Source organism: Orcinus orca, chromosome 9 (genome assembly GCF_937001465.1).
Source record: "Orcinus orca chromosome 9, mOrcOrc1.1, whole genome shotgun sequence".
Classification (NCBI taxonomy): domain Eukaryota; kingdom Metazoa; phylum Chordata; class Mammalia; order Artiodactyla; family Delphinidae; genus Orcinus; species Orcinus orca.
In genome coordinates, this window is record NC_064567.1 from 22,529,073 (window position 1) to 22,556,692 (window position 27,620).

The window sequence follows — 27,620 nt, forward strand, 5'->3', positions numbered from 1 at the left end:
TGGCTTGCAGGATATCTTAGTTCCCTGAGCAGGGATTGAACCCGGGCCCCAGCAGTGAAAGCACCAAGTCCTAATCACTGGACTGTCAGAGGATTCCCGGGACACACCTTTAGATCTTGGGTTTTGATGCCATTTACTTATTGGCTTCTGTTAAGATTCATCATGACACTGACTTCTAAAGTGAGCAAAATATGGCTATGACCATTCTTCAAAACAAGCCTGCAAAAACAGTGAGCCACATCAAGTAATAGTTTAATCAGATAAACAGTAAAGATGATTTTCATTTGTTTTATACCTTCTTTACTTTCTTGGTTGGGTGGATTGGCAAGATGGAGTGAAGGGGGAAAAAGGGAGCCCACAGAGGCAGTAGAAACAGTCCTGGAGATCTGGGTTTGGTTTCCAGTTTCACTATTTAGTAGCTGAGTGACCCTGGGCAAATCCTAGCTTTAGCTGCCTCTGCAAAACAGGGCTATAAGCTCTGTTCTACCCACCTTACTGGGTGAAGGTAGAACAATGCAGACTGCTTACTTAGTCAACTGCAAGGCAGTGGTAGTAGTAGTAGTAGTAGTATTGGTTAAAAAAAAAAACACAAAAAACAAGAAAGGAAGAAAAGGAAAGGAAAGAATGTAGAAAGAAAAGAAAAAGATGAAGGCCCTAAATAATAATGCTCAACGCATACAGTCAAAAGGCAAATAAAGAGCAAAACTGAAACAGTTATTTTCCCGGTATGACATCTACCAACATGCTTCTCAGAACGAAAACTTCATCTCAGGAGAAAAGTTAGCTGGCTGAAATGGGGAAAACCCTGTCTGCAAACAAAGTGTGTTTCCCAGAGCAGCCCGGGGAGGACAGGCTGTGAGGCGTGCTGTTCCGAGCGCTGCCCTGGCTACTGCAGTTCCCCAGTGTGGCACCGGCTTCTCAGGCAGCCTCAGATGCAAGTCCCGTTCATGCACTCAGCCCTTACCCTTCTTCTTTCTGAGCCACAGCTCAGAGCTCTCCTTATCTTATTTGTTCTAAGAAGTAATCTTTTCAGGTCTCTGAGTATGTCCCACTCCCCCTCCACTTAAAAAAAAGACATGATTCTGAAGGGGAACAGTTGTATTACAGATGAACCTTCATGTGCTTTTTCTTACAGAACAGGCAATGCCTCAGCTTGGTCTGACTGACACCATCCTAGTATCTTAGCTTCCCTTCAGGTCTCCCTGTCAGTGGAAAAGAGGGCCATTTACTTTACAGGAGGGTGGCCTGCAAACCCAGAGTGCCATAGGCGCTGCTCTCTAGGGACTGTCAGGGTGCGGGGCTTGCAGCCTGGGACTCTCAGCTCACACTAAACACTGGTGCTCAGGAGCTGCCTGCTTCCAGTCCCGGAGGCACTGAACTCCCCGTCTTTGCATTAAAGGTACAGTATCAAAGAACACAACAGTTCTTTTCAAGCTATTATCATGCTTTAATGGTGACTGAATATGCACATTTACAGTAAAACTACACTTAATACCGTGGACACATTTCCTAAATTAATTTAATATTTACATCTCCACTGACTCATTTAGGAACAAGTCCTTATACTAATGTGTCCAGAGAATGAGGAAAAGGGAGAATGAGAGATGTATTTTATAGTTTATCAAGATGAAGACTGGCATTTTCTCTCTTATTTTTAAAGAAGAGCTGGAACAGAAGGACATGCTGTAAGTAATAATGGATGATGGTGGTGGTGATAATAAGGAAAAAGTGAAAAAAAGTCACCTTTCATGATGGAAGTTGAAATGCTGCTGGAAGAGAACAGCAGCCCTGGCCCAAGGAGAGTGATATAACCAAATGCAGGAGCCATTAAACAATATCACCTTCAATTTCCTTCACTCAAGCTTATAGAAAAGGCTATGATCTATTCCCATTTTTACAGTATTCATCTCTGGAGCATAAGTTCTTCAACTGCATAAGGTAAGCATTTAGATCTGTCCTAAAGACAGGAAAGCAGGGTCTATGACAGTACTATGCACTCTGTACAACTTAACATATCTGGGGCAATGCTGGAGAAGAAAGTGATGCTGACAGCTAATAATAATTTCGTGTTTACGATGGCTCTATAGCCATCGTACGATGCCAAGCCCTATGCTAAGCACTTCACAGGACTCATTTTGTTTAATGCTCACAACCACCTTATGAGCATGGAACTATCATCATCCTAATTTTACAGCGAAGGCTCAGAGAGGTTAATGTGCTGAACACAGAGCTTGGTAGTGGTGCAGCTTTCAGAGTATCCATCTAGGTCTGCAGGTCCTCCCATCTCCCTTGCCCCTCCTTTTACTCTCAGTGCCACACCAGATACTCACAAAGTGAAATGACCCTAGCCACACTCTCTATAGCAGAGGTTCTTAATTTGGGGAGGGGGTGGGGAAATGGGAGCTCTCTCTGATCTATTTGCACATCTGATCAAAGCTGTGGACCCCAGAAAAATATAAAACTTTTCTGCAGAATTTCTCAGGGTCCACAGACCCAGGTTAAGGATGCCCTAACATTCGTATAATATACATAAAGTAGGTTTCCACAGAAAATTAAAACACACACATGTTGCCCCCTTCAGGTCCAGCTGGGCTTACCTCTTTATAATAAGTACAGGACAGACCTTTCAGCCATCCCATCTCATTTGGGAGGCCTTGCAGGATAGGAATGTGTGTTCCTCATGCAAGGGCCCCACCCAAAAGTCCTGCTCCCTTATCTGAACTCCATGTTTCTGTCCTCATCCACCTACTCTTTTATCCCCCTTGTTAAGAAGGCCAATTTTTTTTTTAAAAAAAGGCATTCCAATGAGCATGGTTGAGATTAAATTCAACTTGGAAAACATATATATATATATATTTTTTGTTTGTTTGTTTTTGTTTGTTTTTGTGGTACACAGGCCTCTCACTGTTGTGGCCTCTCCCATTGCGGAGCACAGGCTCCAGATGCACAGGCTCAGTGGCCATGGCTCACGGGCCCAGCTGCTCTGCGGCATGTGGGAGCTTCCCGGACTGGGGCACGAACCCGTGTCCCCTGCATCAGCAGGCGGACTCTCAACCACTGCGCCACCAGGGAAGCCCCATATATATTTTTTTAAAGTTTATAAAAAGGTCAGAGGAAAACAGGGAGGTGAAAGTGATAACATGGTCAATGTGAAAAGAAGATAAAGTGTTTTCTCTGAAAGAATCTGAAAATTGATTTAGTTTGATCTGGCAATTGGGATGGGTAATAAAATGTACATGTGTTACACAGTGCAGCAAGACTGAGTGGGGTCTTTGGGTTATAGGAAATTTTATATCTACGAACCTTAAGGGGGAACCTCAGCAGCAGGACCGTTGCCAGGGCCAGGCCAGAACAGAGAGGGATGTATGGCACTGAAAGAAATGAGAAGGGCTGCTCTTTCTGTGAGTATAATGTGAATGCCCTTGTAACCAGCTTCAATTTTTAAACAGACCAGCCCCCTAGTCCACTTCTCTTCATTCAGGGCATAAGGAAGGTAGCTGGCCCCCGGTCTCAACCAGGACAGAGCAGGTAGTGGATGGTCTCCAGGTGTCGGACAACAGAGAAAGATGTACTTTACGAACGCTCTGGGGAATGAAATCAAGGGCTGGAGGCAGAGCCAAGGGGAAAGCTTCAGTGAGTAGCAGGGGAAGCAAATTAGCCAGTCAACTTGCTCTAAGCAGAAATGTAAACTCCCCTGAGCCCTTTCCCACATTCCCCAACCCTAACACCTCACTCTCTATTTCCCTGGAAACAGGTGGGGAGGCTGAAAGAGCCCTGGCATAAATTGAAGGGCAGTAGGAGGGCTTGGGTAGAGGATTCTAGAAGGTGAGAAAATAACTCTTCAGCTGCATTTACTCCCTTCTGACCATCATCTACTTCCGCCCCAGACAGTGTCCCCTCGTTCTAAACAGCACCCACCCGGGAATTCCCTGGCGGTCCAGTGGTTAGGACCTGGTGCTTTCACTGCCGGGCCTGGGTTCAATCCCTGGCTGGGGAGCTAAGATCCCACAAGCCGTGTGTGCGTGCCAAAAATAAAAATTAAATAAATAAAAAATAAACAGCACCCACCCATCCCTCTTATGTTCACTAAGTGCAAAGTAACCAGCTCACTGAAAATACTTAAATCTGACGGCCAGCTGCTGACTGCTTCTGTGACTTCCGGAACCAGAGAAACACACAGACCTATAGGCTTCTCCAGGCGAGCAAAGGAAAGCCTGTGTGTGCATGTGCGTGCATGCGTGTGCAGTGGGTGGGGATGCTAGCAGGGGAGCACTTGGCATCAGAAACCACCAGAGGATCCCTACAGCCATGAGGAACAGCTGGGGCAGATGGGCACTGTGGCTAGACCAGACAAAGGCAAGTGGCCTTCAGCAGAGATGGGAGAAAGGCCCTGACATTTCCAAACTTATTTGTTCAACACTGGGAGACAATCATCACGCTGTATTTGTGGAGTCCAGACAGAAACAGTTCCCATCAAAGGGAGGCAGCAGAGCAGAGCGGTTTGGAAACAAACTGCCTGAATTCAAATTTCACTCTGCTACTCTCTGTGTGAACCTGGTCAAGTTACCAAAACTTTCTGTGTCCCAGTTTCTCCATATGGTAAATGGGGATAATAGTGTTTACCTTATAGATATATTCTGAGTTTTAGATAAGTTAATGCATGTAAAACACTTAGCAGAGTGCTTGCATAAGCAAGCATTATAGAAATGTTTGTTAAATAAATAAAATTAATGGGACAATGGGACTGAGAGACAGAATGCAAGGCTAACAGCAGAAAAGAATGCTATGTCCTACCTTGCAGTACACCACAAGTGGGCAGTGCCCCCACCATCATCTTTAATACAAAAATGAAATTGAAGTTGGGGAAAAAAGAGAAATTAAAATTTCAAAGTGCAAGAACTGAGCCTCCATAGAATTCTGCATAAACAGAATGGATGGCCACAATTTCTTAGTCTAGAAAGATACATCCGGTTTGGTCTTAAGAGAATGAACATGGTTGCAGCAGGGACAATGTATTCTCCAGCAACAATTACTGTCCCATTATTCAATTCACTGGGGCAGTATTCAGAGCACTTGTCTCCTACTCCTGGTCCATCTTTGTCATAATGAACACTCCCCATGTCCCCTGTTCCAGGGAAAACTGGGGCAGAAGGAGAAGAGAAGCCTCAAATTAGTCAATTTTAAAACTTCTTAGCAGTTCTGCTAACAGGCTTGGTAGGATTTTTTTCTAGGATGAGGCTTAATTTTTCCAGATGAACTTAAAAATTATTGTGAAGTTCACTCTGCAAAAAAACTCTTTGGAATTTTGATTGAATTTTTTTCAAATTTGGAAATAGGCCTTTCACTAGCTGCTAAGAATAACATCACAATAATAAAATATTACAGTATAAAGAACAGAACAAACAGATGAATAGAAACAAAAGACCCCCACACAAGACCTTACACAGTCTACTTAAGAATTCTGCATAATAAAGATGAGATTTCAAAACAGTTTTTTTTTTTTTTTTTGGCGGTACGCGGGCCTCTCACTGTTGTGGCCTCTCCCATTTTGGAGCACAGGCTCCGGACGCGCAGGCTCAGAGGCCATGGTTCACGGGCCCAGCCGCTCCGCGGCATGTGGGATCTTCCCGGACCAGGACACGAACCCGTATCCCCTGCATCGGCAGGCGGACTCTCAACTACTGCGCCACCAGGGAAGCCCTCAAAACAGTTTTAAAAGGATGGATTTCAACCTTTTTTATAGGATAAATGATGCTGGAATAATTAATTATGTAGGGGAAAAAATGATTCAGAGTCCTACCTAATGCCATATACCAAAATAAATTCCAGATATTTTATAGTATTTAAAATGAAAATTGAGTCCATAGAAGAACGGGCATATAAATATTGATCTGACTTGGGGCCTATGTAAACATAAAGGTAAAAAGAGAAACAATTAAGGAAATAAAAGTGAAAGTGGGACTTCCCTGGTGGCGCAGTGGTTAAGAATCCGCCTGCCAATGCAGGGGACACGGGTTCGATCCCTGGTCCAGGAAGATCCCACATGCCGCAGAGCAACTAAGCCTGTGCGCCACAACTACTGAGCCTGCGCTCTAGAGCCCACGAGCCACAACTACTGAAGCCCGAGCACCTAAAGCCCGAGCTTGGCAACAAGAGAAACCACTGCAATGAGAAGCCCGCTCACCGCAACGAAGAGTAGCCCTGCTCGATGCAACTAGAGAAAGCCCGTGTGCAGCAACGAAGACCCAATGCAACCAAATAAATAAATAAATAAATAAAAAATAAAAATTAAATAAAAAGTGAAAGTAACAGAAGTGAAATAAAAATAAACAGGGAAAGCTTGCAACATATACAATAAAGGGATTACATCTTTCTCTTATTGATTTGGAAAAACTCTTCATATGTTAAAGACTTCAGCAGAAAAACAGGTGAAGAACACGAATAGACAAATACAAAAATACACATGTGTAGATAAAATCATGAAGGAAAAAGTAAAATTATCTATCACTAATATTAAAAAATGCAAATTAAAATGAAATACAACTTATTGCCTACCAAATAGGCACACACACACACAAAGCAAATTATGCTAATATCCAATTTCGGTGTAGGGTAACGAAGCAGGTTCTAAACAGTTCTATTGTAAGTATAAGCAAGTATGAGCTATGTAGAGAACAAAGAATCAAAGGTATGGACAAGATTATCAACAATAGGGAATTGGTTATTATGATGGATAATATGATGATATATTAGCAAGTATTAAACATATATTAGCAAGTATCAAAAAATATTTAACCACATGAAAATGGTGAAGTTATTTCAAAATAAGTTATGAAATAGTACAACATGATCTTAATTAGGTTAAAAAACCTTATGAATGGGGAAAAAAGGCCATATTTTAAAAACTCAACAAAAACAAACCCTCAAAATATTAACATTCTATGTAGTGGGATCATAGATGATTTTTATAATCAGGACCAAAACAACCAAAACAAACACCCCCAGGAAATGCTATGCTCCCCTTTTTTCTTGTGGTGTTGTCAGAAAAAGTGTCAGCCATTTTAGAAAATGTTGATCCTTTCTCAGCAGCTCTGGTACGAAGCTTGATGGACAATAATTGAAGCAGATGATTCCCATTACCTTTATTGATTAACTATGAACTTCAATTATTTGTTTTGTTTTCCCCCTATCTAGCTTTTTTCATTATTTTTTGTAGAAACAGGAAGAAAGCTGAAAGATCTGTGGATCTGGTTCCCTAGAGAATTTCTAACAATGGATGGCAAGGACGGATAAGAGGTGAATATCACTTGAGAGTTCTTCAACCCGTGTGAGCCTGCCTTCATTGGTTCTGGAGTCCATTAGCAAAGGGAGTTCTAGGGTACAGAGGATAGCAGAGTAAAAGGAAACCAATGGGCAATTTAAAATTGTTCAACCTCTTAAGATGTGTTGGGGGGAAAAGCAAGGGATAACTGTTAAAAAGAAAAAGAAAGAAGAAAGAAAAGAAAAGGTAAAGGAAGGAACTCAACCAGAGGCCTTTCCCAGACTTAGGCATTTCAAAGAGAAAGGCACCTGTGAAAATCTCTGAATTGAACCAAACCATGAAACACCATCATAAAAGACCAAAGACTCAATTACCACTATTAAAAAAGGGAGAGACTTCTGGGAAGATGGCGGAAGAGTAAGACGTGGAGATCACCTTCCTCCCCACAGATACACCAGAAATACATCTACACGTGGAACAACTCCTACAGAACACCTACTGAACGCTGGCAGAAGACCTCAGACCTCCCAAAAGGCAAGAACCCCCCCCCCCCACCACGTACTTGGGTAGGGCAAAAGAAAAAAGAATAAACAGAGACAAAAGGATAGGGACGGGTCCTGCACCAGCGGGAAGGAGCTGTGAAGGAGGAAAAGTGTCCACACACTAGGAAGCCCCTTCGCGGGCGGAGACTGCGGGTGGCGGAAGGGGGGAGCTTCGGAGCCTCGGAGGAGAGCACAGCAACAGGGGTGCAGAGGGCAAAGCGTTAAGATTCCAGCACAGAGGATCAGGGCCGATCGGCACTCACCAGCCGGAGAGGCTTGTCTGCTCCGCCGCCGGAGCGGGCGGGGCTTCGGTCGGAGCTCAGGGAGAGGACTGGGGTTGGCGGCGTGAACACAGCCTGCAGGGGGTTAGTGCGCCACGACTGGCCGGGAGGGAGTCCGGGGAAAAGTCTGGACCTGCCGAAGAGGCAAGAGACTTTTTCTTCCCTCTTTTATTTCCTAGTGCGCGAGGAGAGGGGATTAAGAACGCTGCTTAAAGGAGCTCCAGAGACGGGCGTGAGCTGCGGCTAAAAGCGCGGACCCCAGAGACAGACATGAGATGCTAAAGCTGCTGCTGCCGCCACCAAGAAGCCTGTGCGCAAACACAGGTCACTATCCACACACCCCCTTCCGGGGAGCCTGTGCAGCCCGCCACTGCCAGGGTCCCGGGATCCAGGGACAACTCCCCCGGGAGAACGCACTGCGCGCCTCAGGCTGGTGCAACGTCACGCTGGGCTCTGCCGCCGCAGGGTCGCCCTGCACTCCGTGACCCTCCCTACCCACCCCGGCCTGAGTGAGCCAGAGCCTCCAAATCAGCGGCTCCTTTAACCCGGTCCTGTCTGAGCAAAGAACAGACGCCCTCCGGCGACCTACACGCACAGGCGGGGCCAAATCCAAAGCTGAGCCCCTGGGACCTGTGAGAACAAAGAAGAGAAAGGGAAATCTCTCCCAGCAGCCGCAGAAGCAGCGGATTAGAGCTCCACAATCAACTTGATGTACCCTTCATCTGTGGAATACATGAATAGACAACGAATCATCCCAAATTAAGGAGGTGGACTTTGAGAGCAAGATTTATTATTCTTTCCCCTTTTCCTTTTTTTGTGTGTATGTGTATGCTTCTGTGTGAGATTTTGTCTGTATAGCTTTGCTTCCACCATTTGTCCGAGGGTTCTATCCGTCCGTCTTTTTTATTTTCCTTAATAATTACTTTTTATTTTAATAACCTTATTTTATTTTACTTTATCTTCGTTCTTTCTTTCCTTCCTTCCTTCCCTCCTTTAGACAACGAATCATCCCAAATTCAGGAGGTGGACTTTGAGAGCAAGATTTATGATTTTTTCCTCTTTTCCTCTTTTTCTGAGTGTGTATGTGTATGCTTCTGTGTGAGATTTTGTCTGTATAGCTTTGCTTCCACCATTTGTTCCAGGGTTCTATCCATCCGTTTTTTTGTTTTTTTTTTCCCTCTTAATAATTTTTTTTATTTTAATAACTTTATTATATTTTATCTTACTTTATTTTATTTTACTTTATCTTCTTTCTTTTTTTCCTTCCTTCCCTCCTTCCTTCCTTGCTCCCTCCCTCCCTCCCTTCCTCCTTTCTTTCTTTCTACTTCTACTAATTCTTTCTTTCTACTTTTTCTCCCTTTTCTTCTGAGCCGTGTGGACGAAAGGCTCTTGGTGCTGCAGCCAGGAGTTAGTGCTGTGCCTCTGAGGTGGGAGAGCCAACTTCAGGACACTGGTCCACAAGAGGCCTCCCAGCTGCACATAATATCAAATAGCGAAAATCTCCCAGAGATCTCCATCTCAACGCCAGCACCCAGCTTCACTCAACGACCAGCAAGCTACAGTGCTGGACATCCTATGCCAAACAACTAGCAAGACAGGAACACAACCCCACCCATTAGCAGAGAGGCTGCCCCAAATCATAATAAGTCTACAGACACCCCAAAACACACCACCAGACGTGGACCTGCCCACCAGAAAGACAAGATCCAGCCTCATCCACCAGAACACAGGCACTAGTCCCCTCCACCAGGAAGCCTACACAACCCACTGAACCAACCTTAGCCACTGGGGACAGACACCAAAAACAACAGGAACTACGAACCTTCAGCCTGCAAAAAGGAGACCCCAAACACAGTAAGATAAGCAAAATGAAAAGACAGAAAAACACACAGCAGATGAAGGAGCAAGATAAAAACCCATCAGACCTAACAAATGAAGAGGAAATAGGCAGTCTACCTGAAAAAGAACTCAGAATAATGATAGTAAAGATGATCCAAAATCTTGGAAATAGAATAGACGAAATGCAAGAAACATTTAACAAGGACCTAGAAGAACTAAAGATGAAACAAACAATGATGAACAACACAATAAATGAAATGAAAAATACTCTAGATGGGATCAATAGCAGAATAACTGAGGCAGAAGAACGGATAAGTGTCCTGGAAGATAAAATAGTGGAAATAACTACTGCAGAGCAGAATGAAGAAAAAAGAATGAAAAGAACTGAGGACAGTCTCAGAGACCTCTGGGACAACATTAAACGTACCAACATTCGAATTATAGGGGTTCCAGAAGAAGAAGAGAAAAAGAAAGGGACTGAGAAAATATTTGAAGAGATTATAGTTGAAAACTTCCCTAATATGGGAAAGGAAATAGTTAATCAAGTCCAGGAAGCACAGAGAGTCCCATACAGGATAAATACAAGGAGAAATACGCCAAGACACATATTAATCAAACTGTCAAAAGTTAAATACAAAGAAAACATATTAAAAGCAGCAAGGGGAAAACAACAAATAACACACAAGGGAATCCCCATAAGGTTAACAGCTGATCTTTCAGCAGAAACTCTGCAAGCCAGAAGGGAGTGGCAGGACATATTGAAAGTGATGAAGGAGAAAAACCTGCAACCAAGATTACTCTACCCAGCAAGGATCTCATTCAGATTTGATGGAGAAATTAAAACCTTTACAGACAAGCAAAAGCTGAGAGAGTTCAGCACCACCAAACCAGCTCTACAACAACTGCTAAAGGAACTTCTCTAGGCAAAAAACACAAGAGAAGGACAAGACCTCCAATAATGAACCCAAAACAATTAAGAAAATGGGAATAGGAACATACATATTGATAATTACCTTAAATGTAAATGGAGTAAATGCTCCCACCAAAAGACACAGATTGGCTGAATGGATACAAAAACAAGACGCATATATTTGCTGTCTACAAGAGACCCACTTCAGACCTAGAGACACATACAGACTGAAAGTAAGGGGATGGAAAAAGGTATTTCATGCAAATGGAAACCAAAAGAAAGCTGCAGTAGCAATTCTCAATCAGACAAAATAGACTTTAAAATAAAGACTATTAGAAGAGACAAAGAAGGACACTACATAATGATCAAGGGATCGATCCAAGAAGAAGATATAACAATTGTAAATATTTATGCACCCAACATAGGAGCACCTCAATACATAAGGCAAATACTAACAGCCATAAAAGGGGAAATCGACAGTAACACATTCATAGTAGGGGACTTTAACACCCCACTTTCACCAATGGACAGATCATCCAAAATGAAAATAAATAAGGAAACCCAAGCTTTAAATGATACATTAAACGAGATGGACTTAATTGATATTTATAGGACATTCCATCCAAAAACAACAGAATACACATTTTTCTCAAGTGCTCATGGAACATTCTCCAGGATAGATCATACCTTGGGTCACAAATCAAGCCTTGGTAAACTTAAGAAAACTGAAATTGTATCAAGTATCTTTTCCGACCACAACGCTATGAGACTAGATATCAATTACAGGAAAAGATCTGTAAAAAATACAAACACATGGAGGCTAAACAATACACTACTTAATAACAAAGTGATCACTGAAGAAATCAAAGAGGAAATACAAAAAAACCCTAGAAACAAATGACAATGGAGACACGACGACTCAAAATCTATGGGATGGAGCAAAAGCAGTTCTAAGAGGGAAGTTTATAGCAAAACAATCCTACCTTAAGAAACAGGAAACATCTCGAATAAACAACCTAAACTTGCACCTAAAGCAATTAGAGAGAGAAGAACCAAAAAACCCCCAAAATTAGCAGAAGGAAAGAAATCATAAAGATCAGATCAGAAATAAATGAAAAAGAAATGAAGGAAATGATAGCAAAGATCAATAAAACTAAAAGCTGGTTCTTTGAGAAGATAAAATTGATAAACCATTAGCCAGACTCATCAAGAAAAAAAGGGAGAAGACTGAAATCAATAGAATTAGAAATGAAAAAGGAGAAGTAACAACTGACACTGCAGAAATACAAAAGATCATGAGAGATTACTACAAGCAACTCTATGCCAATAAAATGGACAACCTGGAAGAAATGGACAAATTCTTAGAAAGGCACAACCTGCCAAGACTGAATCAGGAAGAAATAGAAAATATGAACAGACCAATCACAAGCACTGAAATTGAAACTGTGATTAAAAATCTTCCAACAAACAAAAGCCCAGGACCAGATGGATTCACAGGCGAATTCTATCAAACATTTAGAGAAGAGCTAACACCTATCCTTCTCAAACTCTTCTAGCAAGGGAGGAACACTCCCCAACTCATTCTACGAGGCGACCATCACCATGATACCAAAACCAGACAAGGATGTCACAAAGAAAGAAAACTACAGGCCAATATCACTGATGAACATAGATGCAAAAATCCTCAACAAAATACTAGCAAACAGAATCCAACAGCACATTAAACGGATCATACACCATGATCAAGTGGGGTTTATTCCAGGAATGCAAGGATTCTTCAATATACGCAAATCAATCAACGTGATACACCATATTAACAAATTGAAGGAGAAAAACCATATGATCATCTCAATTGATGCAGAGAAAGCTTTTGACAAAATTCAACACCCATTTATGATAAAAACCCTCCAGAAAGTAGGCATAGAGGGAACTTTCCTTAACATAATAAAGGCCATATATGACAAACCCACAGCCAACATCATCCTCAATGGTGAAAAACTGAAAGCATTTCCACTAAGATCAGGAACAAGACAAGGCTGCCCACTCTCACCACTCTTATTCAACATAGTTTTGGAAGTTTTAGCCACAGCAATCAGAGAAGAAAAGGAAATAAAAGGAATCCAAATCAGAAAAGAAGAAGTAAAGCTGTCACTATTTGCAGATGACATGATACTATACATAGAGAATCCTAAAGATGCTACCAGAAAACTACTAGAGCTAATCAATGAATTTGTTAAAGTAGCAGGATACAAAATTAATGCACAGAAATCTCTGGCATTCCTATACACTAAGGATGAAAAATCTGAAAGTGAAATCAAGAAAACACTCCCATTTACCATTGCAACAAAAAGAATAAAATATCTAGGAATAAACCTACCTAAGGAGACGAAAGACCTGTATGCAGAAAAGTATAAGACACTGATGAAAGAAATTAAAGATGATACAAATAGATGGAGAGATATACCATGTTCTTGGATTGGAAGAATCAACATTGTGAAAATGACTCTACTACCCAAAGCAATCTACAGATTCAATGCAAACTATCAAACTACCAATGGCATTTTTCACAGAACTAGAACAAAAAATTTCACAATTTGTATGGAAACACAAAAGACCCCAAATAGCCAAAGCAATCTTGAGAACGATAAGCGGAGCTGGAGGAATCAGGCTTCCTGACTTCAGAATATACTACAAAGCTACAGTAATCAAGGCAGCATGGTACTGGCACAAAAACAGAAAGATAGATCAATGGAACAGGATAGAAAGCCCAGAGATAAACCCACGCACATATGGTCACCTTATCTTTGATAAAGGAGGCAGGAATGTACAGTGGAGAAAGGACAGCCTCTTCAATAACTGGTGCTGGGAAAACTGGACAGCTACATATAAAAGTATGAGATTAGATCACTCCCTAACACCATGCACAAAAATAAACTCAAAATGGATTAAAGACCTAAATGTAAGGCCAGAAACTATCAAACTCTTAGAGGAAAACATAGGCAGGACACTCTATGACATAAATCACAGCTAGGTCCTTTTTGACCCACCTCCTAGAGAAATGGAAATAAAAACAATAATAAACAAATGGGACCTAATGAAACTTAAAAGCTTTTGCACAGCAAAGGATACCATAAACAAGACCAAAAGACAACCCTCAGAATGGGAGAAAATATTTGCAAATGAAGCAACTGACAAAGGATTAATCTCCCAAATTTATAAGCAGCTCATGCAGCTTAATAACAAAAAAACAAACAACCCAATCCCAAACTGGGCAGAAGACCTAAACAGACATTTCTCCCAAGAAGATACACAAACTGCCAACAAACACATGAAAGAATGCTCAACATCACTAATCATTAGAGAAATGCAAATCAAAACTACAATGAGATATCATCTCACACCAGTCAGAATGGCCATCATCAAAAAATCTAGAAACAATAAATGCTGGATAGGGTGTGGAGAAAAGGGAACCCTCTTACACTGTTGGTGGGAATGTAAATTGATACAGCCACTGTGGAGAACAGTATGGAGGTTCCTTAAAAAACTACAAATAGAACTACCATATGACCCAGCAATCCCACTACTAGGCATATACCCTGAGAAAACCATAATTCAAAAAGAATCATGTACCAAAATGTTCATTGCAGCTCTATTTACAATAGCCCGGAGATGGAAACAACCTAAGTGTCCATCATCGGATGAATGGATAAAGAAGATGTGGCACATATATACAATGGAATATTACTCAGCCATAAAAAGAAACGAAATTGAGCTATTTGTAATGAAGTGGATAGACCTAGAGTCTGTCATACAGAGTGAAGTAAGTCAGAAAGAGAGAGACAAATACCGTATGCTAACACATATATATGGAATTTAAGAAAAAAAAATGTCATGAACCTAGGGGTGAAACAGGAATAAAGACACAGACTTACTAGAGAATGGACTTGAGGATATGGGGAGGGGGAAGGGTAAACTGTGACAAAGCGAGAGAGAGGCAGGGACATATATACACTACCAAACGTAAGGTAGATAGCTAGTGGGAAGCAGCCGCATAGCACAGGGAGATCAGCTCAGTGCTTTGTGACCGCCTGGAGGGGTGGGATAGGGAGGGTGGGAGTGAGGGAGACGCAAGCGGAAAGAGATATGGGAACATATGTATATATATATATATATATAACTGATTCATTTTGTTGTGAAGCTGAAACTAACATACCATTGTAAAGCAATTATACTCCAATAAAGATGTTAAAATGAAAAAAAGAAAAATACTGCAGCCAACTGCGAACTTCAATATCAGAAAAAATTAATAAAAGCACAGCCAACTTTAAAAAAAAAAAGATAACCGACTTAAGGGGGGGTGGGGGAGGGATGGATTGGGAGTTTGAGATTAGCAGATGCAAACTATTATATAGAGAATGGATAAACAACAAGGTCCTACTGTATAGCACAGGGAACTATACTCAATATCTTGTGATAAACTATAATGGAAAAGAATATGAAAAAGAATGTATGTATATATATTATAACTGAATCAATTTGTTACACAGTAGAAATTGACACAATATTGTAAGTCAACTATACTTCAATAAAACAAATTTTAAAAAATAAAATTTTAAAATAAGAAGAAAAAAAAAAAGCGAGAACATAAATGAAATAGAGTAATGCTAGTGCTTGAGTAGTCTCTTTAGTGTTGGGGTGAGATAGGGTCCAGAAAAAAGAAGTCTTCAGATACAAGATCTCTTGTCCAGTCTGCCTTGGTAATTTGGAATTTAAACTTCTGCCATGAAGGTATCATTATCCTTAACTTGAAAACCACTGACCTACACTGCCCCAGCCATCTCACATTGGTTACTGTACTCTGTCAAGCTTCACACACAATGGTCCTCCATCCCCTCTAGTTCCATCCCAGAAGATGCTGAAACTCCTGCTTCAGGTCGGAACAGGTCAATATCCGCATTGTTCTTAGAAGAGTCATCTGCTAGAAGGATTTTTATTTAAGCCATATTTTGGAATCTGGGATGTATTTTTTTCCCCAGTAGTGTCTGTTACCAAATAGCACCTTGTTCTGCTGTCATCTTCCTGATAATAAACTCTTCCTGATAATAAATTTAGTCTACTGGCAGATACCATAAGCTTGTCATGACAAAAGTGACAAACAATGCCAATAGGACACAATCTGAAAGAATAATGAAAAAAGAACCCTTGAAATTCCAGACAGATGAACTAGTTGGTTAAATGAGCATATTTTGGTTCCAAGTCCCAGAGTAAATCCTATAGCACTCTGGGTAAAAATGCTAGAAGGCAGAAAGAGCATCAGAATTACCTGGATCATATCCAATATTAGATTCATCCTCTGGATTCCCAAGGGATAGATGACATGATATGTGCCTTCACCTAATATTACTAGGATAAGGCACAACTCAACAGTCTGATTTGATATAGCACCAAGAAAGTGGTAAATCCAACTCTCAAGTCTGAGTTCACACATGTTGGCAGGTCACAAACTAGGGAATGGTCTGCTTTGGGGAACCACTGGCTTTTTGGATGTAGATCATAATTTTCTCTTATCACAAATGCAGCCAACAACATGAAGTCAACACAACTGATTCACACAACCCAAGCTACTGAAAAGAATCAGCTTCCAGGAATCAACAGTAGTGGTATGGTTGACCTTTATCTCATGGCTGAATAGATCTACTTGGCGGGAGCCCCACAGAGTCCTTACACTTACCTATAAATTCATCTACCTGAAAAGGTGAGGCTAGGGAGGAGCCAGAACTATAAAGCTTCTCCTCACCCGGACAGGTCAAGACCACTAGAAGGGATAACAAAGTCTCCCATCAAACCCACACAGGGAATTATTTTTAGTAGTTCCATAGTGAATAACTGGAATTGCACTTCAGAAGAATGTCACACAGTCAGATATCTTCTGTTCAAGGTAGATGAGGACTGAAATGAGGAATAGAAAAAAGATAAGGAAATAGGGGTAGGATTCAAGCTCAAGAGGGAGGTTTTCCTTAATTCCAACTATGGTCCATTTCACCCTGGACATACATGGCCCTTTACCTTGCAGTGTTCTGGCTAAGATCAACTTTATCTCTATTTGGGTTAGTTCATGGAAGCCCCTAGCGCTACAGAAAAAGCAGGCTGTAGTTTTAATATGTGATTTTTTGTTTAAGAAAATGATTCTCAGAAACCACATGGCTCTTTACATTTCCTGTTATTCTTCTCTGGGAGACAGAAGTGCTTTCTTCTCCCCACTTTTGAAGGAGGATGCAGCATTGTGTCTTTCTTCAAAGACTTTACCAACTAACACGTTATTTAGTTGTTAGGGATCTACCCTAAAAAAAGTGCCAGGCCTTCAGCCACTAAATGCCATTAAGGAACAGTCTGCCTAAATAAAAGTATGTCATTATCCATCCTCTTTCCAGGACTTTAAACTACAAATCTCCAAAAACCATAGAGTAGTTAATTTGTCCTACTTAACCTAATTATATGTATATTTTAAAAGCTTAATAAACAGTCACACAGAGTCTCACAGAACAGGACTGGTCTTCCTCTTTGACTCAGACTTTTGAGGCACTTCCCAGGCAGCTCAAGACTTCGTTACTGACTCCCAGAGCCTGCTGAAGTAGATCCAAAGAGCTGGGCTGGAGCTGTAAATTTTTGTCATCATATTTCTATGAACTTTATCCCTCTTGTTTATTCAGGATATCACCAATATCCAGGAAGTCAAAGAGCCGGGAAAGAAGGGCAGGGTGGTGGCAAGTTATTGGCTCAATCCGGAGGTCCTTGGTGAGGCCACATTTAACAGGAAGCAGAACCCAGAGCATCAATCAGAAAAGCGCCTTTATCACAGCCTGCTGGCTGACCTTGTGGTGAGATGGTGGTGCCCTTCTCGAGATAGTCAGAACATTCCTTGCTACCACAATGCACTCGCCCACAGGAGAGTCTCAGCTATAGTAAAGGACACTGATCTACCCCATGGGAGAAAATGGACAAAATGTACCCCACGGAAAATTTAAAAATCCCTCTCAGCAAGTACTGTCACAGCAAATAGTCACTTTTCAAATAAGTCATTCAGTTAGGTAGCCATTATTATGGCTTTTTTTCCCTCCCAGGAAACCCCAAGTCTCCTACTAGTGAAAGGAATCAGAGGCTCCTAGAATTTTCCTAGGTATCAATTGCCTACCAATATAAAAAAACTCAAATCAAAGTTCAACCTGATTCTGAAGGGTTTGTTGTCAGTCATGTCATGAAGGTTTAAGTGGAAACAGGGAAGAAATTCAATAAAATATTTATGCTCTCTTACCATTAGCATCTTGGACTCCAGTAAGTGCTCCGACAGCTGCTGCGGTTTCCCCAGACAGGACTATCTGTCCCCCCCCTTGCAAGGTGGCCTCAGCCAGGGTGGCGACAGCATGGGCGGCAGCTTCGCTGTGGGTATAGAAAGAGGAGGGGGGAATTTATGAGTTGAATAAAGGTATAGCACTGCAGCAAGACAAACCAAACTTTCAACCTTTCCTAGGATCTCTCCACTGACTCCATGTTTGTGAGCCTACCAGCACATAAGGCTATTGACAGAATCAGAGCAATTTTTAAATGATAATAATAAATAGCTAGAGAAATCCCAAGTCTTTCACGTTTATACAGCTAATGTGAGATTTTCTTTAAACCTAGGAAATGGGTGTTTAAGGACAGAAGGCACGCATTCCCAGTCCCTTCTTTATCAAGATCAATTGAGTGCCTGTAAGCCATAGTGGAAGCTCTGATCCATATTCAAAAGCCATTTTGGTTGTCAATCACAATGTTTTCTTTTTCTCTTTTCTCTTTACGGTAACACAAGGCAGACCATCTGAAACTGCCTTTTTGTTTGTTTTTATTTCTTTTTTGTGGTACGCGGGCCTCTCACCGTTGTGGCCTCTCCCGTCGCGGCTCCGGACGTGCAGGCCCAGTGGCCATGGCTCACGGGCCTAGCCGCTCCGCGGCATGTGGGATCTTCCCGGACCGGGGCACGAACCCGTGTCCCCTGCATCGGCAGGCGGACTCTCAACCACTGCGCCACCAGGGAAGCCCTGAAACTGCCTTTTTATAGCTAAGGATGGATGATAATGTGAGGAGTCAGCAACCTGGACTTGCTATTCAATTAATATTAAATAATAATTCTACTCAATACTCTGCAATAACCTATATGGGAAAAGAATCTGAAAAAGAATAGGTATGTGTATATGTATTAATCACTTTGCTGTATACCTGAAACTAACACAACATTGTAAATCAACTATACTCCAATATAAAATAAAAAATTTTTAAAAGATACATAAAAATATATCAAATAATAGCAATTTGGTTTACATCCATGATTCCAAATACAAAGTAATGGCTGACTAATATCTTGCAAAGTTCAGCCCTTCCTTTTGCTTCATGTACACGTAGGCAGAACTAAATTAACACTTAAAAGTTTAAATTATCACCAGAAGCCCAAAATCCTTGACTCTACAAACAAAATGAAATAATAAACCTCCCTTCACTGCAAACCAAACACTCTGCAGAACAGAAAGATATTAGCCATCTATTTATAGTAAACACTATTCTAGCAGTTTGTATCCCATTTTTCTTTTCCTTATTGTATGCTTTTACTATATGCATAAATACCCACTTTTATTGATTCGATGATGATACAAACTATAAAATGTATTACTGTTTCATGTGCCAGCAAAAAAAGAAAAGTTCCTGGGCATTCCCTGGTGGTCCAGTGGTTAGGACTCCATATTTTCACTGCCAGGGCCCGGGTTCGATCACTGGTCAGGGAACTAAGATCCCCAAGTCCCACAGCACAGACAACAAAAAAGTTCCTGACAATTGTAATCGTAAGATTATAGTTTACCATCCAAACTTCAGAGATGTTAAAATGTGGAAGAAAAGAAAAAAAGAACCCACCAGATAAATTCATCACCTCTCCTGGGAAAGTACCAGGTACCACTCTGCACAGTTACTGAGGGAATATCAAAAGTGGGCATGGAGAAAAGGAGGTGGCGTCATTTAGTTTATCAGAGGTGGACAAAGTCCTGGGTTTGACATCGAATAAGCCAGTTGATTCAGCTTTGTTCTGAAGCTGCAGACTTTGCCACAACTATGGCAGTCATCTTGCAAAAACAAGCTGTAGGGGAGGATGGGGCGGGGGGCAGCTGTGGACCGTTTAGGGCAAACGTGTCACGACTGTGGGCAAAGCAATGTGTACCAAACTTAACAGCGTCACTTTCATCTAAGAGAGTCAGCAAACAAGTAAAGCAACTGACATAATCATTCTTCTGGGGAAGACTTCTTGGTCACTATAAGGATGTTAGGAAGCAGTTTAAGAAGTCCAATGGACAGAAAAGTCTCATTAAATAGAGAATTCTCCCCTTCTTGCTAACTTGCCTTGCTTTTTAAACTGTTATGTGTGTGTTTAAAAAGTTATTTTTCTCTGATAATAAAATGCATGTAGAAACTTGTAAAAATTCATTAAGTATAAAAGAAAATTTTTAAATATCATGCAGAGATAAGAGCTATTTTCCTTCTAATCTTTTTTTTTTTTTGCGGTATACAGGCCTCTCACTGTTGTGGCCTCTCCCGTTGCAGAGCACAGGCCCTGGACACGCAGGCCCAGCGGCCATGGCTCACAGGCCCAGCCGCTCCGCGGCACGTGCGATCTACCCAGACCGGGGCACGAACCCGTGTCCCCTGCATCGCCAGGCGGACTCTCAACCACTGCGCCACCAGGGAAGCCCCCTCCTTCTAATCTTAAACACAACTTTAAACAGATAATCAGGATCATACTGTACACACAGTTTTATAGCCTGCTTTTCTTACCTAACTTGGCATTTCCCCATATAAATATTCTTTGACATTTATTCAAAATAATAAGTTAAATGTAAAACTGCTGATTCCCCCCACCCCCTTTTCTAGTTGTTCAGCTGTGGTAACTTTTAATTTCCAGGCTTCCTTTAACTTAGTTCAAGATCATGATTACATATTTCAAATTTATTTACTTCCTTTATAAAAAACTTGGGGACGGAATTGAGGTTGAGCAAAAAGCTGAACAGAATCATAGAGTTTCCACGCAGCCCCTTTAAAAGCTAAGATCAATCTCTGTGCTAAAACGTACTTCCGATGTGATACCCACAGCCAGTCATTCCATAGTATCTGTAACATGAATTCAGAGCCAAAGTGGACCCTGGATCTGGAATTACTACTAAGGCTATTCTTTACCTTTTACAAGGTAGATTTTAATTTTAGGATGCTTTATAATTATTTGAGATAGTAAAACGAATGATTATTTAGTGCCTAGACCCTTAACTTTTAATATTTTTCTGAGAAACTTGTGTCAAATAATATTACCAGCCAATTCTGCAGTGTTCAGCTATCACGGATTAACGATAAAAATATTTAACACTCTGACCTGAGACTTCATGGAAAGCCAAAAAGGATATTCTTTGGAAAATGCTTCAGCTGTGTGGTATTTTGAAAAAGAAAGCTGGTATATGAGAACTGTTTATATGGAAATAGGAGCTGTGTTTACAGGTTACCTCAGCAACTGCTCATTTCCCCACTGTTTTTATCACAATCTACAATAATCTTATTTCTATGACCATCAAAGGTGACGTCCTGCCACTCTTGGACACATGCTTGCAGGGTGAAATTTCACAGGCTATGAGGGGGAGAGCAGCCACCCAAGCCCTGACCCGGAAGAGTCCCTGTATCCAGTCATACCCATTTTATAATGTCTGAAGCTCTAAATATTTGAAGTCATTTTCTTTAGTGCCTTTCTAAAATACGTTATGCTGGAAGAAAAGCTGTGAAGCAGCACAACTAAAGCAATCTGGGATGCCAGGGATGAGGGGTCCGACAGGGATGACAGGTCCACAGGTCGGTGAGGTTAGTTACTGCATGCCCTGTTCAGGGGCCAGGGGCAAAGCAGCAATGGATGGATCTTTTACATGGTGCAAAAGACAATGGTGACGCCTGTGGTCAGCAGACTATCATTCCCAAGCCTATTCTAACCATTAGACTTCATGGGAAGTGATCAAACTGTACTGCGAGAAAAAGGTTACCTTCACTTAAAAGGTGAGTAGGGATCAAAATGTCTCTAAGCTACCACTTAGCAATTTTTCGACAAAAGTCATTTCCAAACCAGTTACAAATGAGAAGTTTCTAACAAGCTCCCCCCCACCTTTTTTTCTGTCAACGTTTTATCTGCAAGGGTCCCACCTTCACCTATAGGAAAAAGAGGCACTTGCATAGTCCCTGTCCTCTATTTCCAGAGAGGCTTTCTGATCTAGGTTGTCCATCCCATGTTACTGGACAAATAAATACAAGTTCATATATTAAAGCCATGTTTTATTTTAGTAAGATCTCTAATTTTAAGTCAATATTTTCATTTTAAAAAATGGTAAGAGTTGGGCTTCCCTGGTGGCGCAGTGGTTAAGAGTCTGCCTGCCGATGCAGGGGACACGGGTTCGTGCCCCGGTCCGGGAGGATCCCACATGCAGCGGAGCGGCTGGGCCCGTGAGCCATGGCCGCTGAGCCTGCGTGTCTGGAGCCTGTGCTCCGCAACAGGAGAGGCCACAACAGTGAGAGGCCCGCGTACCACAAAAAAAAAAAAAAAAAAAGGTAAGAGTAAGTTTTTCTTTAAAAATATGATTCACTTCTTTTCTTTAAGCAAAGTCTCTTCACAGCAAAAGAACAGCAACTCTAACTTTCTTGAGCATTTGTTTCCCCATAGCACTGAGTCACAGCACTACACACAGTAGACACTCAGTAAAAACTGTCTTCCTGTCAACAACATCACATAAATTTCTACCAGAGCAAATGTAGATTCAGTCTACCAGTATTTATCATGTATCTGTCTCTATGTGCAAGGACTGTACTGGCTTTGCAGGACTTGTGTAAGAGGGAATGTAAGTCTAGGACAACTTAACCAACGACCTGAAACTTCAAATTAATCACTGTATTGCAACAAGCAAATGATGATTTCATTTCCTGTCTGGTTGTTCAGGGTGAACAGGTCTGAGGTGTGACGCTCTGCTTTTCATTTGTCCACTTTGATTCTCTCTCCATCTCCTTCCTAAAAGTGTTAATTTATTCTGTATTTTGAAAATAATTAAAATTAACTAGCTTCTAGATTTTTAAATGACAATTTCTCCATACCACTTTTGGGTATGGAGGGTGGGCTACAGGTTGTCTGAGCCCAGGGCCCTCATTCTAACTTGCTATACAAAATTCTTTTAACAGCATGGTTGAAAAAAAGGTCTGTCCTGCACCTGTCCTGATCCCCTTCCCCCTCAACAGTTGAGAGAACCCCTCTGCCTTCTTGTTCTCCAGCTGCCATTCCATGTAGCCTGCCTCTCTCTCTTTGCTCTGCACCCACATCTGCTGTCTACAGTGCAGCAGAGGTGCAGGTGATTGTTAGAGAACCATGCTTGTTCCATCTGCACCTGAAAAAGAGAGGCTGGAAGGGAGCAGCTCTAGGAAATCGTTTTGTTACCACAGGAACAAAGTACCACGCAGTGTACTTTTCACTAAGACGACTTCCAGCAACGAATTCTTTGGAGAGGCTGGGAATGGGTCTCATCCCATAGAGAAGCAAACACAAAGGGCTTGTGTCTTAAGTCCAATCCTCCTGACGTTAGACAGTGGGTTACCGCTCCTGGAATTAGAAGCCCATGATGTTCCCCTAGTAGCCTGCTATAGTCTAGTCTTCACTGCCAGGCTTGGTTTCTTCACCCTCAGCAGAGGCTGCAACACACCATCCCCCAACACTCATCGGGGTGTTGAACTATCTGATTGCAAACAGATTTCAACATCTCTTTACTCCTACATGCCACAGTGAACCATATTCTCCTTCCTTTGGAGTAAACACTGTAGCCACCTCAGCTGCATCTGAGTGTGTTAACAAGCCCTCAGGGGAAACCATTACCCTCCTTGCCTTTAGAAATAAGCCCTGGTCCTTACACTAAAGAGAGCCAGAATGTGCCTCATGTTTTCCACTATGTACAGGGTTCCCAGGACACTCCCACTTCACTGGAATAGCAAAGGTGCTGGCTCGATGAAATGAAGTTTTTCTGGTATTTGATGGTGGCCTTTTAGACCCCATGCTACAGTGAGGGGTTACCGGACCAAAAGGAAGGAGGGTTTCACTCTGGCCATAGCTTTCAGGAAGTTTATCTGTGTGTCCTCTCTCAAAGGTACAAGTAGGATTGAGTCAAAGTGCAAGGAATCAAATAAGACTTTCATGTTACTGAAAAGTGATATGGTTCAATGGGCTAAGAAAAAAGTTTCTATCCCAGGTCACTCAGGGACTCACTGGTAACTCTGGAAGGAGGAGCGTTTGTGTATGTTTTAGTTTTTTATACCTGACCAACCACCAAGTCCTTACCATACTTCCTTCAAAATCAGTCACTTTATCTCCACTCTTACTACTAGTTTCCACGCCTTTGACAAGTCATACCTGGACTGCCTCTTCTTAACTGGCCTTCTACTTTTAATCTCTTCTCGCTGTAAACAATTCTAAGTAGACAAATTTTAAAATATAAGTTAAATGATAATAAGTATAATTCTTGAAATGCTAATTACAGGCCAGACACTTTGACGAGACTTTTATATACATCATTTCATTGAATCTTTATGATTCTACATGATGAAAGTTATCCTTATTATAATGATGATGAGACTAATGCTCAGGGGTTAAATTTCTCCAGATCAAATGGCAACTAAATGGCAGAGGTAGGATTCAAACCTGAATCTATACGACCTCAGAACCCTCTTCTCAGCCACTATACTATACAGCTTGATGGAAATCTTCTGTACATAAGCCTATCAAGGCTTTCTAGTGTCTACCACAGCCAACCTAAACTTCAGCTGATTTTTACATTTTGGAGGAAGTGATCCCCTTACTCTGAATTCCTACTATGTTCATAGTCTACACCATACATTTGGACAGTAAATACACTCTGAGTAATATGTTTGCTAAATGTTTTACTTAAATCAATCTCCCCATTCACAGTATGATTTCTTTTAAGGCAGACATTATATCTTAGAGCATTCTTTATTTACAGCCTTACCCAGCAGAGTGCTGGCATGTCGCAAGAGTTCAAAGACTATTTGAGGCTAACAGCTGCTGCACATAATGTTAACAGCAACCTTACCATATGCTGGGCACTGAACTAAGGATTTCACATGCATTGACTTTTCCCATTCTCACAGCACCCCTACAAAGTAGGCACTGTTTTTACCCCCCCTCCCCCATTTTACATAGAGGAAAGCCTTGGCACTGAGCTCAAGTAAATCACCCAAGGTCAAACAGCTAGTAAGTGACAGAGCTGGGATTCAAACCCAAGTAGCCTGGCTTCAAAGCACACACTCTTAACCATTAGTTAAAAGGTCTGGGTCCATTGAAAATAAAATTGTGTAAGCAATGAACAACAAGAATAATAATATGGGGATGATTTTTTTCTGTCAACAACGAATAGAAGGAACCAAGCACGGAACAAAACAATTTAGTTTTGGAAATTACCTCTTACTAGAGTATTCCATTCTGCAGTATCCTTCCTAAACATATCTGAAGAAAAAAAATTCAGTTTCTCCCAATAATCCAAAACTTATTTTATTTCGAAGTCACTGATAAGCAAGGGAAACAAACCTCCTGAAAGTCAGTAAAGTCGGCTCCTGACCAGCTAAAACATGGATTAATAGCCATAACAAAAAGCAGTTTCTTAGTAGGATAAAAGGAAATCAATCCTGAAGCTTCTTGATTTTTTATTACATCCTTTGGCCCCTTTAAAAACACAAAGTACTTACATCTTGCTGCTTTTGGTCTGTTAAGGAGCACAGAATAGGATAAAGCAAAAGGGACCCATGTCCCTTGACCAGAAGGCTTGAGCTGGAAGTCAGGCTGGACTGGTTGCTGGGGATGGGATAGGATGGGAATGCAGTAGGTGAGGGCTGATTATAAAACAACTTACAGTATCCTATGGGTTAAGGGTATTAAGTTCCAAATGCCAATTGTGACAAACTGAGGTACAACATTTCTCTTTACATCTGTATACAGGGACAGATTCGACCTCCTCTTTTATCGCCCACCCCTGCCTCCACCTGTTGAGTGCCATGGTGACTGTGGCTCCCTGCTGCATCTCCTGAGAAGCTGCCACTGCAGCCTCTGCCAATGATGCCACTGCCTGGGTAGCCTCTGATGCTTGTGTCGTCTGGATGGTCATCTCACCTCCTTGTAACGTGGCCCAATTTTGTTCCACCTGAGGCAGAAAAGGACATGATAGTTAAAAAATCAAACTCACAAAAGGATTATGATTTTTAAAAGTCATTTTTCTAAAAAACTGCTACGTGCTCAGCCAAATACATACATACTTTTAAATTAACATGAATTACAACGTATAGAACAGGGTTTTTAGCATATCTTTGGTGTTAAAAAGGGGGGTATTAGAATATATATTTGAATTTGCTTATATTTGCGTAAAGAAACTCTGGAAGGAGTTTCACACAAAAGAAACCATTGAAAATATTTTCCTCAGTGTGTGCAGAGGGAGTTGTTGTGGGAATAGGTTGGATAGAAGGCAGAAAGAAGATTTTCCATTGCATCCTTTTACATAAATTTTGAAATATCTGAGTCATATCAATATAGTACCTATTCTAAAATTAAAGTTTCTGAATAAATCATAAGTATAATTCTAAAAAAATTCAAACTGTACCAAAGGGAATATAATGCCAGTACTCCAGACCCTTCACCCAAAGGCCACTGTTGTTACCTATTTCTCTATTTCTCATGCATCTTTGCAGGGATATTCTCTTGATATGTGAGCATATTTACACATACACATACACACACTCAAGAAAAATGGCAGTACTTGCTACATGCTTTTTGTACCTTGCTTTTTTTCATAAACAATACAGCTCTGAAATGATTTTACTTTGGAATGTATCAAACTGCTTCACTCATTCATGATTCATAATAATGGCTGCATAGCATTATATTATATGGATACACCATAATTTACTTAACCAGACATCTTTTAATGGGCATTTAGGTAGTTTCCAGTGTTTTGCTATTACAAACAGTACTGTGATGAATATCCTTATACACTAACTTTGTATAGTTTATGTGAGTCTACTTACTGAGTAAATTCCTAGAAGTGGAATTATATATCAAAATTATTTTGTATTTTTATTTTTGATGGAAACTGCCAAATTCAGTAAACAATTTTTTTAATGTAGCAAAACCTGCTTTTCTTTTACTGGGGAGGAATTATGAAGAAACGAAACAAGCAACAAAACAAACAAACAAAAACATACTATCTGGTTATATAGAGTAGATTAGAATTCAGCTTTTCTAGATCTAGAACAGGGTTTCTCAACAATAGCACTATTAACATTTTGGGTTAAATAATTCTTTGTTGTGAGGTTTGTCCTGTGGATTGTAGGATGTTTAGCAGCATCCTTGGTTTCTACCCGGTAGTTGCTAATACATCCTCCGCAGTCATGATAATCAAAAATATCTCCAGACATTTTGCCAAATGTCCTCTCTGAGGGGTATAGGGGTTGCCCCGGGTTGAGAACCACTGACTTTAGTACAATGCTTTGCCATTTAGAGATTTTTTTCAGTCCTGGATACCTGAATCTAGCTACTTTAGTCCATTTTGCTCAATAAATACTGGTTAAGTATCCCCTCGTCCCCCGCCCCCACCCCTCCACCCAAAACCAAAAAGCAACAGGGGTAGTGAAAGCAGTTTTTATTC

The 27,620-nt window shown here is 41.2% G+C and overlaps 1 protein-coding gene across 17 annotated transcripts in view; it reads right to left on the minus strand.

Annotated features, from left to right (window-relative positions):
- Positions 1-27,620, minus strand: part of NRF1 (nuclear respiratory factor 1) — a 136,846-nt gene that overhangs the window by 17,465 nt on the left and 91,761 nt on the right. For 11 of the 17 annotated variants that reach the window (XR_004484591.2, XR_004484592.2, XM_033432478.2 and 8 more), the window contains 4 exons: positions 25,966-26,123; positions 25,672-25,777; positions 24,323-24,381; positions 18,146-18,270 (listed from right to left, as the gene is read on the minus strand). Coding sequence is in view for 11 of the 17 variants with exons in the window: in XM_033432478.2 (XP_033288369.1) it covers positions 18,146-18,270; positions 24,323-24,381; positions 25,672-25,777; positions 25,966-26,123 (448 nt within the window). In the remaining 6 variants the exon portion in view is untranslated. Of the gene's footprint in view, positions 1-18,145; positions 18,271-18,745; positions 18,929-24,322; positions 24,382-25,671; positions 25,778-25,965; positions 26,124-27,620 lie in introns of those variants that run through there. The other 6 variants (XR_004484593.2, XR_004484595.2, XR_004484594.2 and 3 more) reach the window with 3 other exon arrangements.